Below are 13024 nucleotides of genomic sequence, written 5' to 3'. Positions count from 1 at the left end.
TGGTGGTATTATTCAGTGTATGGTGGTATTATCCAGTCAGTGTATGGTGGTATTATTCAGTCAGTGTATGGCGTGTTATCTAGTCACAGTATGGTGGTTTTATATAGTCATAATTGTAATATTTAGGCATTGTATTATTATTATAATTTGGGGGTAGGGCTAATCTATATATGCAGATTCCATATTCTTGTACAGTGTAGTGTGCCTTGTATTTCCCAGTACAACTCATGAGTTTTGGGGAACACAGTCCATACCACCTGACACCAGGACCGGACTGTGCACTAGGCAGCAATGCTGAGTGTATATTTCACTATGAGCGGCATTTACATCTATTAATTGTGTCACTGATAACAATTATTTTAACATCACAATTGAGGAGCAACGATAAACAAAGGTTTTATCATTGATCTTCTCCTTTGTTAACACTGACCAAATATCAGTATAATTGGTCAGAAAATAGCAAATCATGATGATAATTGGCTAAAGTAGGCCTTTAATGGGGGCGTATTCAGGCTTAGTGCCTAGGGCAGCATGAGCTGTAAATACGGCCATGCTAAGGACACAGATACTATTGAACACTATAGCAGAGCAGGGAGGTATCTCCCTGCTCTGGTATTTACTAGGCCAGCGGTTCCCAACCAGGGTACCGTGAAAACCCTCTGGGGGTGCCCTGGACACTCCTCTGAACCACTGCCACGGCCATGCTGTCTCTCCTCCTCATAGCGTGAAGCGGATGTGAGGAGGAGATTTATTGCAGCCCCTTTGTAGATAGCACCCCCACCCCCTTACTGCACTGTCTACAAGGGGGAGGTGGGGGCACTGTGTACAAGGGTGAGGTGGGGGGCTGTATGGCACTGTCTAAAAGGTGGAGGTGGGGGCTTTATGGCACTGTCCACAAGGGGGAGGTGGGGGCTGTATGGGACTGTCTACTAGGGGGAGGTGGGGGCTGTATGGCACTCTACAACTGAGATGTGGGGACTGTATGACACTGTCTACATAGGGGAGGTGGGGGCACTGTGTACATGGGGGAAGTGGGGGGCTTTATGGCACTGTCTACATGAGGGAGGTGGAGGGGGACCATATGGCACTGTCTACAAGGGTGGTGTGGGGGGCTGTATGGCACTGTCTACAAGGGGGAGGTGGGGGCTGTATGGCACTGTCTACAAGGGGGAGGTGGGGGCTGTATGGCACTGTCTACAAGGAGGAGGTGGGGGATTATGGCACTGTCTACAGGGAGGCTGTATGGCACAATCTACAGGGGGCACTATCTACAAGGGGGGCTGTGTGTGGAAGCCAGGGGAGTGGGGCATTATACTCTGTGGGGGCCAATAAGCGGACATTATACTGTGTATGAGCACTATAGTGTTCAATATATTGTGTGTGGCACTTAGGGGGCATAATACTGTGTGGGCACAATTAGAGGTCAAAATAATGTGTCCTTGAAGGGGTTATAATCTATTATATTATTATAATGTATGGGGGGCACTAAAGGGGCATTATAGTGCGTGTGTGTGTGTGTGTGTGTGTGTGTGTGTGTGTGTGTGTGTGTGTCACTAAAGGGGAATTATACTGTGTGGGGGCACTATACTTTTTTATGGGGAATTGTTTTATGATGGGGTGGGGCACCGAAAGATAATTTTGCACGGGGCGCCATCTATTCTAAGGCCGGCTCTGAAGCCCATTAAATAGCTTTTGAGATAATTGTCCAATTACCTTTGGTCCCTTGAAAAAGAGGCAGCTACATAATAAAGAGCTGTAATTCCTAAAACCTTCCTCAAATTAGGATGTGAATACCCTTAAATTAAAGCTCAGGGTCTGCACTCTAAGTCTATATTGATTATATAACTGTATATTCAATATGTTTTGGTAAACAGCTTAAATGCCAAAACTTGTGTCACTGTCCAAATAATTCTGGACCTAACTGTACATTCTAACATAAAGCAGGGCAGTACTATTATGTATAAAGAAGATAGCAAGTGCACTCAGTATCTTAAAGCTATTACGGTATGTGGGCAATGGGATAGCTGAAAAAGGGCCATACTAAAAAGGTATAGCTGTGTCATCCACATGTCACTTGTACCTGTCCTGGATCTTCTAGTCGATCATCTGTCTCAGGTTCAACAAAAAAGAAAATCCTATACTGACATTTTTTGTCCACTACTAATCTTTACCATCCCCCAAATGGACACCAATTACAGAGATTCTGTTCTCTCTTTAGGGCTTCTTCCATTGCTCTACATCATTTGTTACATCCCTAAACAAATCATTTATATAGAAATAATTGGTACACTTATAATGTTTCAAGAAATGCTCTTTTTATTTAACATATGAGGGAAATAATTAGCTCATGAACTACATTGGAAATATAAGATGGCACCTTTTGAGGTTCACATGGTGTTACCATGCATACAAACATACATCACAAGATGGAACTGTTGCAGTTATTGGTCTCAATAGACGGCACGGAGATCATGGGCATGATAATGGCTGCACTCCATTTATTTCCAGCGACTTTGCAAAGTTGATCTCTCGTGGCCTGTCAGTGCCTTTGGCAAGTTTGAGATCTCTAATGCACCCTTTAAAGCTGACTTGAGTGGTCAGGCCAAACTGCTTCACATCTTCTGCAAATAGAATAGACAGAGGACTAATTAATAAAGCATTAACCCTGTATTGTAAATTATTTTTATGCTACAGGAATAAAAATCCAGAGCACATTATACTTTACGTGGCTTTAATATTTAAAAGAAATGTAGCAGTTATCAGAAGTACAAGAAAAGATCTAAAAATTAATAAGCCCTGTCTGATAGCAATATATCAAATTTATGCAAACCACTAAAACATATTAATACTTTATATGCATTTACATGCTTATCCATTATATTTAAAACCTTTATTAAGAATGTGCCAGCTAAGATCTGAGGCTCTTGAATGTACAATAAGCCATATAACTGTATGTCCTGCATTAAAACTCGATTATAATGCATTGTAAAAGTCTGCAACTCATCCCTCTGCCTTCCCCCACCCGCTATCTCTTCTTCTACCTATTCTTCCAACTAAACCATCCCACAAGACATTAGTTTTATAGCAAAGATTACTTCACTCAGTGATATTACCTCATACTATTCAACCATATGTTGTTACACGTGATTACTAAGGCTCTGTTCATACTGCTATAGGCCTCATGCACACAGCTGTATTATGGCTCAATATAAGTTCTGAGTTGGTGCCGTAGTATGACACGCATAGAAGTCTATGGGCCTTTCTGTACCTCCATATGCCTGGTATTTGGGGTTTCCTGTATTAAGTTGACATATGCAGGCACATGGAGTGCCTATTGCTCTCCACTACAGGGTCCTTGTGCATGGATCTGCTGAGTGCATGAGGCCTTAGGGTAAGTTCACATGGGTCGGATTTGCTTAGGAAAATTCGGCTGCAAATCTGTCCCAGATTCTGCAGGGCATTCCGAAAGTTTGCACCAAATTGTGTTTGATTTAGTGCATATTTTTTTTCTCAAATTGACACTGCGGAGAGCAAAGGGGAGATATAAAACAAACCATACTCACCTTCCTTGGCACTCCCATAGCGACATGTCAATGCTATCCAGGCTGGTCTGTGTTGTGGCAACCTCCTGATAGATCGTCTTGTCCAATATGACTCTGAAGCCTGTGATTGGCTGCAGCTTTCACATGGGACAAAATATCATCCCTGGAGACCGGCTCAACACAGACCAGCCTGGGGAACATGGTCATAATGGAAGGTAAGTATGGTATTCTTTTTTAGCGAACCCATCGCACCTCCGACATTCCTGACTGATAGATATCCAGATCTTTCAGTCTGTTGTCGGAATTTCACATTCACTGCAATGGGGCTGCATAAGGATTACAGTCCCGTTACATGGAAGATTGGAAGATTCCGATGATGTACCGTACTATCTAATAAAGAATAACTTCTGGAAATCCCGGCTATAGTGTCTATTACATTTATAGATAGTATGGTCACAATACAGGAAATCTTTAAAAGCTTAGGAAAAAGTGGCTATCAGAACAGGTAAGGCATTTTTATTGTTATTTGAATAGAGAAAGGTATTGAAAGAGTCAAGCTTTATTGATATGGTAGACTTGTTTTGGTAGTTGGCATAGAACCTAAATCAGGGGTCGACAATCTTGGTGAAGTAGAGATCTACTGCAATAATACAGAAGGCTCTTAAGATCTACCATTTTACAAAGAAGATTGCAGTAGGACAAAAAGGACCAACGGCGCTGCTAGTAAGGATGTCAAGGTAGAACGGACTTGAATTAAGGTATTTATTGCAAAAGACAGGGCTACGCGTTTCAACGTCGAACTGGCTTCTTCATCAGGCCAGTATTGCCGTGTCTCCTTTTATTTTTTATTTTAGTTAATTTTACAAAGAAGAGATGATTAGGCTACAGAAAGGTTTTCTGGGCTTTATATAAATTGTATTTTAACCTGCAGGGGTCATATGCCGTACTTACTGACATCAGCACTGCACCCAGTGAATGGCTGCAGCAGGGCACGTGCTGGTACGGTACATCACAGCTTCAGCCAAGGTAAACACTGTTAAGTTTTAAGGTCCTTTTACATGGACCAAAGATGATCGGGCAAAAGAGTGTTCATACAAACACTCATTCCTGATCATTGCTCTGTGTAAACTGGGCAATGATAGGCCGATAAACGAGAAAACCCTCATTCATCGGCTGATCTGCTTGTAAATGCAGCCAGTAAAATGGTTGGAAAATGTCAGCTCATCTCCCTGGTTAAACAATGAAAATTTCTGGGGACGAGCGATTATTGCAACGATCGTTCGTCCCCATACATGATCGATCATTGCTTCTCATGAAAGGAGCAAACGGGCGCCGATCAATGAGCTGTCTCGTCGATCAAGGATAAAAAGACCCCTGCTCTAAGGCATCTTGGTTTCTGCATAAGCTGTCAGTATATATGCTGATAACTTCTGGTAGCTAAGATGTACTTACTGGGATATCCTCCTACAAAGACTGGATCATTAGTGTCCGCAGATGTGGATGCAGCATTAGGACTTGTAGCTTCTACTTTGTTGCCATCAACAATCATCTCTAAACGATGCTTTATTTTATTTGCCGTCACTTTGTGCCACTGTCCATCACATAAGCTACCCGGAAGCTCAGGTTCATAAACTGCTGTGAAACGGCCGGCTCCATTATCAGCATGGAAAAGAAGCTGAGGGAACAGCAAAGTATTACAGAAAATATCATGGTGTTTGCATGCGCGTACATAATCTAGCTGAATAAGCAGGGGTTATATTTTCCTAAATCTCAGCTGATAACAATACCATGTTTATCCTAGTTGTGTTCAGATAAAAAAAACAAACAAACAGAAATATATATTGCATGAAATTAATGGAATAAAACTTGGTTTATCAAAATAATAAAACTGTTTTACTAACCATCTGTCAAGGAGATACAATTTTCCACTACAGACCCTTTTAAAATTGAAACTGGCCCGACTTAAGAAACTCCAGCAAATACACCAGGGGAAGCGGTGACCTTCCAAACATTGCAAGGGAAATGTGGTATAACAGTACATGCTGGATGAATGGATGTAATACATAGATCGACAGGTCTTCAGAGTGAGAGACACTCTTTGCGAGCAGACATATGCTCTGGTTCATAGAAGACAGTCAGACCTTCTCTGGTATCGATATACCCTAATGATTCCAGCTCTGGAGATTGGCAGCTGTTTTCCCTTTGTATGGTAGTTCTTTTGGCTCGTCATCCATACAGTATGTACCACAAGCACTTTTGACAACTATGGGTGACCATGGCAGTCATGCAGGAATTAGTAACGCTGGAATTGTCACTTGCATTTTAGTGTGTCTGTTGCTAGGCAACAGTCCAAACATATCCAGGTACTGTCTAACAAGCACCACTTATAAAGCATTCCTTGTACATAATTGCAATGTACTGAATGCAGTGTTGTGAATTTCCTTTCATTTGGAATTAAATAACATGGTACTTTGATCAGCCACAGACATGTTTAATAATTAGGAATGTAGCAAAACTGATTAGTTAATTCATTAGTTAACTCATTAGTTAATTCTCTCATTTAAAATAAATAAATAACAGTAGCATATAGTAATATTAGAATTTTTTTTTATTCGGCATACAGATTTAGCCAAGTTTATCAAGTCAAGTTAAAGTTTCTTGACACTTTGTATGTAAATCGTTAATAGTCAAGATAAAGATGGCTACATCTGCAAAATCTAATTTCCTTTGGAGTTTTCCAGTTGGATCCTTTCTTTCAAATATAAACTTATGAACTTCACTTCATCCATCTAATAATCTAGAACGTTTGACGCTGTGGCATCTGTTAGACCCCATGGATGCCAGATTAAGTACATTTACTGTATATGTTAGAATATCTGTTTATCACTACCCAGTATTGATATTTTCTACTTATGTCTTGTATATTTTACACCAGTATGTGAGACATGACTCTTTATTGAAATCCATCTAAAACCCAGGAAACCGCTGTACAAAAAACTGGATTTAACAATAACAGAAGAGCTAGACCTAATTTCAAGCCCAGGATGATACATTATAGCTACACACATTTGTGAAGCAATGATAAAAGTCACTTACTTTACCATCCACCAGTTCAATGCCCAGCCCATCCATCTTTTTGCCACTGATTCCAATAAGAACGCCATTCGTCCTTGTTGTACGGAAGTCTAGTTCTACTAACAGATCTGTACCAACTTTAAAAGCTCCCACTGAAAAACAGAATTACAACTTATAACAGGCATAATAGTGAAAGGTAATGATAAATGAGTATTTCCATACAGAAAATTAGCTCTTATAATGTGCTTTGATCAGGTTCCCAGTAAAAGATATCAAGAGGACTGTACACGCCCAACCAATAATCGCAAAATGTTTCATCAGGCAAGCTAATGGAAATGGAGGAAATGGCTGTAAAGAAAAATAGGTTTATATCCCGGCTACTCTCCACCTTGACCCACCACAATAAATTTGTTTCTATATTTTAGGTTTATACAAAGCATTTAAAAACATTACCGCTATATCTCTTGCTTACTACCATGTATTCCAATATTTGTGACATACATTAAAAAAAAATTACCTGTCTTTGCAAACCCTGACCCGCCAAAATATGTTCCTTTCTGTGGATTAGCAAAACATGAACCAACATTGAAGCTGGACGTGGGGCTATTAAAATCTGTATTTCCTTCTACCATTCTAAAATTCCGGATGCAGCCATCAATACTGTGGAGAACCTGGAGCAAGACAAAAGATTCAATGTTCATATTAATCCTATATCATTTATACATACAGTATGCCTACACATTTGAAGTGATGTTTATATGTAGAAGCTATGTTCCAAAAAATGGCTCTAATATAGTCTATCTTCAGCAAGATTATTAAAATATTGGTGATAAATGACTTAACTCTTGTCAGATTTTGACAAAGATGATGTATTGCAACTTACAATGTGAAATACTAATTGTCTTAAAAAGAAAGTCCTGAATTGGCTGGTTCATGATTCCCACCATTTTAATACTGAAGGGCTATGACATGCCAAAACCGATATTACTAGAGGTTTTGAATTATCTTAAGATGCCATTACAAGAACATCAGGGTCGCCATTAACAACAATTTCTTTCCACCACTCCCTACCAGATCAATGTCAATACACTAAGGTTGGCCCATGGACATAGTGGACCAACCTTACAAGGGTTTTGTTACTTCAACCAGTGGATGCCACAGAATATTAGGATTATTACTACCAAACACTCCCTAAAAAGTGCATCTACCATATCAGCATTGACCACTATCTTTGTGAACCAATCTTAAGCAAGCCATACATTAGTGATTCCCCATGGACGTTTTCTGAATGATAAATTGGAAATCGATCTCTGCCCTTATCTGTTCCTTGGTCTGGGCATCAATTTATTGGATGCAGATCTGTCGTTCAGCATGACTTCCCAATGACTGCACCTTGCCCAGCAATGACTGAAAAAAGCCAACATGCCATATCAACTTTTCCACAGTTATCCTCCTTTGGTCTACGTCTGTCATGCTTGTTCGTGTCACCAAAAAAGGCAACTATAGTCAGCAGAAAATGGTCTAAATCTGTCATTTCAACCATCCAAAATCTCTAGTGTATAAGTATACATTGCAAAATAGTTATCTCTTCTTAAGATTGTTCCAGGGGCATACTGGGTACAATACATATGTAAACTCTGTATAATCTAGGGTGCTATCAATGGTGTTGTCTATGGTTTTTCAGAGGGCTTAGTGCATTTAGAATGCGGTAAAACATTGAGCCACATTTATCACAAAATGTGCCCGAAAAAGATACATATGGTGATTTTGAAAAATGGTTCTAATAATGTGGCCATACTGTATTTATAATCGATGTGTGCACTATTTTCAATCTTCTACGACATGTATGACAGCTATGGAAAAAATTAATCAAGGGGTGTGACTATACAGTATAATGGTTGCAGAATATCTGTTAGGGACTGCCAAGATACTGCCATACATTCAGTAATTGGGTTTTGTAAAGAGTGTATAGTATGATGTGAGTTGTGTGGCATGTAACATCTTGAAAACATTGGTGCTATTTCAGCCGAATTAGATTATTTGTAAAGTATTTTTATGACATTATGGATAATTGTGCCCCAATGTTCACACTATGCAGATAGGGAAACTTTTTGGGGGGAAACTTTATCTTATTATTTCAGCATATAGTTTAAGTAAATTATATGAATTATTATCTGCAATAACATAACCTGTAAAATAACAAAATCTCACAAATTCTAGCCCAGTTTTGTTATTTTGAAAACACTTAAAAAAGAAACTAAACGGATTAAACAAACTGTACAAAATAACAAGAAACAGATTTGGTGTCACAGTCACAGCTTAAAAAGTTATAAAAATAGTGTGATCTATGGCACGCCGCACGCACAATAAACCACAGAGGAAATAAAAAAAATCAGACTACAGTCTTACCGGGCCAATTCTCTTGGTAGTATAATTAATAGGCAGTCCGCCAACGTACAGCATGCCCACAACATCCAGAATGTCTGCTTTCTTTGGACTGTTTGTACTGTTTGCAATTCCATCGACAAATAGATATCCTATCTGCTTTGTTCTGAATATATTTATCTTGGAGGAAAACAAATTTAATAACAGTTAGAAGACATATTGCATAGACTAGAAGTCATTTTAAAAAAAATATTTTTTAACAAATAGCTTCGGCATTGGTCTTGGATTTTTATTTTTATGTGCTGTTACTGTATATTTCATTATGTTTAAGGGGTTGTGCTGTCATGGTAATTATGATATTTTTTTTGTATAATGAAAAATTATACAATTTTCCTATGTACTTTCTATATTAAAGTCTCACAGTGTTCAAGAGCTCTGCTTGTTGTTATTCAGTAGCAACATTCAATGTTTACTTCCAGTGGATACAATTCTGTCCATGGTCATGTGATGGACACACAGGTGCTGGGATCATTAGAAGACACAGCTCTGATACACATACTGTAACTGTAACGAGCCCAGCACCTGTGTGTCCATCACATGACCATGAACAGAATTTTATCCACTGGAAATAAACATTGAAATTATTGCAAAAAGTATATTGAAAAACATTTAATTATACAAGAAATAAAATTAATTTGCTGAGACAACTACTTTAAACATATCAACATATTGGGCAGCTATAAGGTAGAGGTTATATGACTATTATTAGACCATGTGCTAACTGATTTATATAAGTGATGCATTTTTTAATGAGTTATTCAATTAGATAAAATTAGGGATAGATTGCATCAGGATGTCAAGGCATGCTGGGAGTTGTATTTTCATAACAGTTGGATGGCCACAGGTTAGAGACCACTGGTATAAGGGCTCATGCACATAACAGAGCCTTGTGCATTGAGCCTGAACAGCAGTCCGTGAACTTCCATACTGTATACAGGTGCTGTAAATACAGAGTCCACATAGCATTCAATGGAATATGTCATGATTTTTCCCTACGTAAGCCTCCAAATAAAGGTACAGTAAGGGCCCTTTGTACTTCTAGAGAAGCACTATCACGGCTCAGGACAAAATAGAACTGCAATACACCAGTGTGAGTAAGACTATTCCATTTCCTTTAAAAAAAAAAACACCTAATTTTATTGCCTATGTGAACGAAGCCTAATGCTGACTTATAAAGGAGCCAGGATAACAAGCACAATAACACATTCAATGTAATAATTTACACCATTTCTGGCCCGATTACCCTTCACACAGACCATCAGGAGACAGCTTAATGAAAAGCTATTTCTATAAAAGAAATCAATAAACATGATTGATTCCAATTCACAGGGAAGCTTATTTATTAAAAATATTATAGAAAGCTTGGCACTTGTTATTCTGCGTGTGGAACCATTGAGAAATCTCACTTAGACAAGGAGAATAGTGTAATCTATTACATATCACCTTTTGCAACCTTCAATTTCTATTTTTATGTAATGCAAAGTAGTTATTAGGCAACCACAAAACCAAAACATACGGACCAGCTGGCTAATGTCGTAAAACAATGTAACCTCTTAATGAACACTTTGTGAAATATTTCAGTTTTTTTCTTTATTGCAAGTCAGTTTTAGAATGATCATGTAATGGTGTTGACAGGCAATAAACCTTTCTTCTCGCTACAGTGTGTGCTCAGTGAAACAGCTGATAAGGGGCTTTTCACCTCAACTAGAGTGAATCTTTGGTTTTGTATACTGTTTAGCGCTCAAACTCTAAAATGCTATATTAACATCTGCGTTGGAGCCTCCATCACAGATTCAGTCAAATTTGACACGAAAAATAGCGCCACATACAGCTCCATTTTTTTCATCAAAATGAAGGACGCCTTGGCAGAACCCAACATACCCCATTGTAAATCAAAGGGAACTGGCAGGTGTCGATGGTATCCATTGTGCAACAGATCTGGCTATTTTTCCAGCCTAATTTACTAAATAAAAGCTGATCTCCTGGGACGTACTATAGGTGGTACAGAGGAAGCAGAGGCACGGGGACCAACAAAAGAGAACAGCAGTGCTATAAATAACATGTGTTAGTTGAAACCCTTCTATAGATTTTGCATTTGTTCCTTGCAGCTTCAACTTATGCCTCTACTGGTTTCTAGTTGCCACCCAAATTTTCTGTTCGACAATTTTCCAAAATTTTCCTTAATGAGCTCTACAAGATTATCCCCTCATTAACTGTTAGGTGTACAGTCTGTTTAACCAACATGGGAAGGAAAGCAATTGCGTTTAAAGAAGAATTTCATTCAAAAATGATCTGCCTACATACAGTCGGAAGACAACATTGGTAACAGTTGGAGTTTACACCAACCGTCATTTTGACAACAATTGTGCTTGCAGCTCTCTATATAGTATCCAAAAACCCCTCTGGCCCTGCTCTGAGATTTAAAAATGGCCATGCGTTTAGAATACAGTTCCTTTCGAGAGTTTTCGAGTTATGAAAATGTTGTCCCTTTCGAGGGTTTTCGAGGTATGAAAATCCCTGAACAGTGCTCATACTGGTTTTGGAAAGAGATAGTGGTTCAAGCTCACAGACTCCACCAATGTGATCTCTTGACAACTATGATATGTAAGAAGATCACTTTTGGTTGGATTTTTCTTTCTAGGGAATATTTTTCTTTGGGGAATTTTTTAATAAAACAACAGTATCTAATTGTTTAATTTGATTAAAAAAAATCCTACCTTATGCCATTCTCCATCATTCACTCTTTGAGGAACCATTGTGGTAGTGTCTCCACTTCCAAGATCATATCTAAAATGTGCCATTCCATCTTTAATCTGAATTGTGGCAAAATCAGCATGGTTGATCCGAGCCATGTAGAAGATCAAGCCCGAATCTGCCGTAGTGCGAAGCTCAAGTTCTATTGATAGGCTGCAAGTATATAATGTAGGCATAAAAACACACAAAAAACGTAAGAAATTCAAACAATGGGCTTTAGAATATAGCTTCTTTTGGCAAAGGGGATGTCTAGGATTAGAATATTTTTTTGGGTTCGGGGGGGGGGGGATGGGGGGGTTCTAGCAACAGTGCAACTTTTGTGGGCTGAGCATGGTAACCCTATTCGTTTGAATGGATTCTGGGGGGGGGGGGGAGACCTGGTAATCCTGGACAACCGATTTAATTCAAGTAAACAGAGAACATGACTTACGTGTTTTTCACTTTGGTATCATCAAATGCAAATGCCATGTGGCTGTTTCTGGAGAGGCCAAACTGCTTTCCTCCTTGAATAATTTCTGGTCTTATGTCAGCCGCACAACCCTTAAAGGAAAAATAAGATTTACTTAAAGTTCTATATGCAATTCATTCACAACTTCCCGATTTTAATGAACATCTCTGCGTTTAAAGAAAGAGTAGAAATATTGTAGATGCATATACCTGTATAATTCTTTTGTATACACGAAAACGCTATGTTTTATTATACTATGTAAACTTCTCCTAAACAGTATGGCTGGGATCACACATTATGATTCTGTGAAGATCCAACAATTATGATTATTACATTTGATTGAGTGTTTAGACAAGGATATTTTTTGGTGACTGCTCATTACTATCCTGGCAACGTCTATTTGCCTATCTATTTAGTACAAAATTCTGATCTGTCACGTTTACTTGAAAGACGATGAAGCCTATTTTGTTGTGACTGTAATAGCAATATAGTGTAAAAAAAAACCTCAACTGTTTTTAAGAAATGTTTTGATTTCACTCTTGAAATCATGAACTGCTATATGCAAAGATCTTTCCAAAGGACATCAATTTTGTTACAATGAGTATCGATTCCCTTTTCTGCATCTGCATGGTACAAAGTAACTGTAAAGGAAGTGTGGAAACCATCGTGGTTGGTACACGTTTTTATATATGTGCTACATTGAAGAATTTGGCAATATTTTAATCTATGTTTAGAGCACAAATTAGTTTATACTGTGTGT

At 38.6% G+C, this 13024-nt stretch overlaps 1 protein-coding gene across 1 annotated transcript in view; it reads right to left on the bottom strand.

The window, feature by feature from the left end:
• Window positions 1–2314: 2314 nt before the first annotated feature.
• The window catches only part of LAMA2 (laminin subunit alpha 2), an 852154-nt gene continuing 841444 nt past the window's right edge, over window positions 2315–13024 (bottom strand). The window contains exons 59-65 of the mRNA XM_075863715.1: window positions 12247–12356; window positions 11780–11969; window positions 9027–9182; window positions 7135–7288; window positions 6639–6769; window positions 4995–5217; window positions 2315–2621 (exon numbers count right to left, since the gene is read on the bottom strand). Coding sequence (XP_075719830.1) covers window positions 2470–2621; window positions 4995–5217; window positions 6639–6769; window positions 7135–7288; window positions 9027–9182; window positions 11780–11969; window positions 12247–12356 — 1116 coding nt within the window. The 3' untranslated portion in view covers window positions 2315–2469. The remainder of the gene's footprint in view (window positions 2622–4994; window positions 5218–6638; window positions 6770–7134; window positions 7289–9026; window positions 9183–11779; window positions 11970–12246; window positions 12357–13024) is intronic.

Source organism: Rhinoderma darwinii, chromosome 4 (assembly GCF_050947455.1).
Source record: "Rhinoderma darwinii isolate aRhiDar2 chromosome 4, aRhiDar2.hap1, whole genome shotgun sequence".
In the NCBI taxonomy this organism is placed as follows: Eukaryota; Metazoa; Chordata; class Amphibia; order Anura; family Rhinodermatidae; genus Rhinoderma; species Rhinoderma darwinii.
This window is presented reverse-complemented; position numbering and strand designations above follow the sequence as displayed.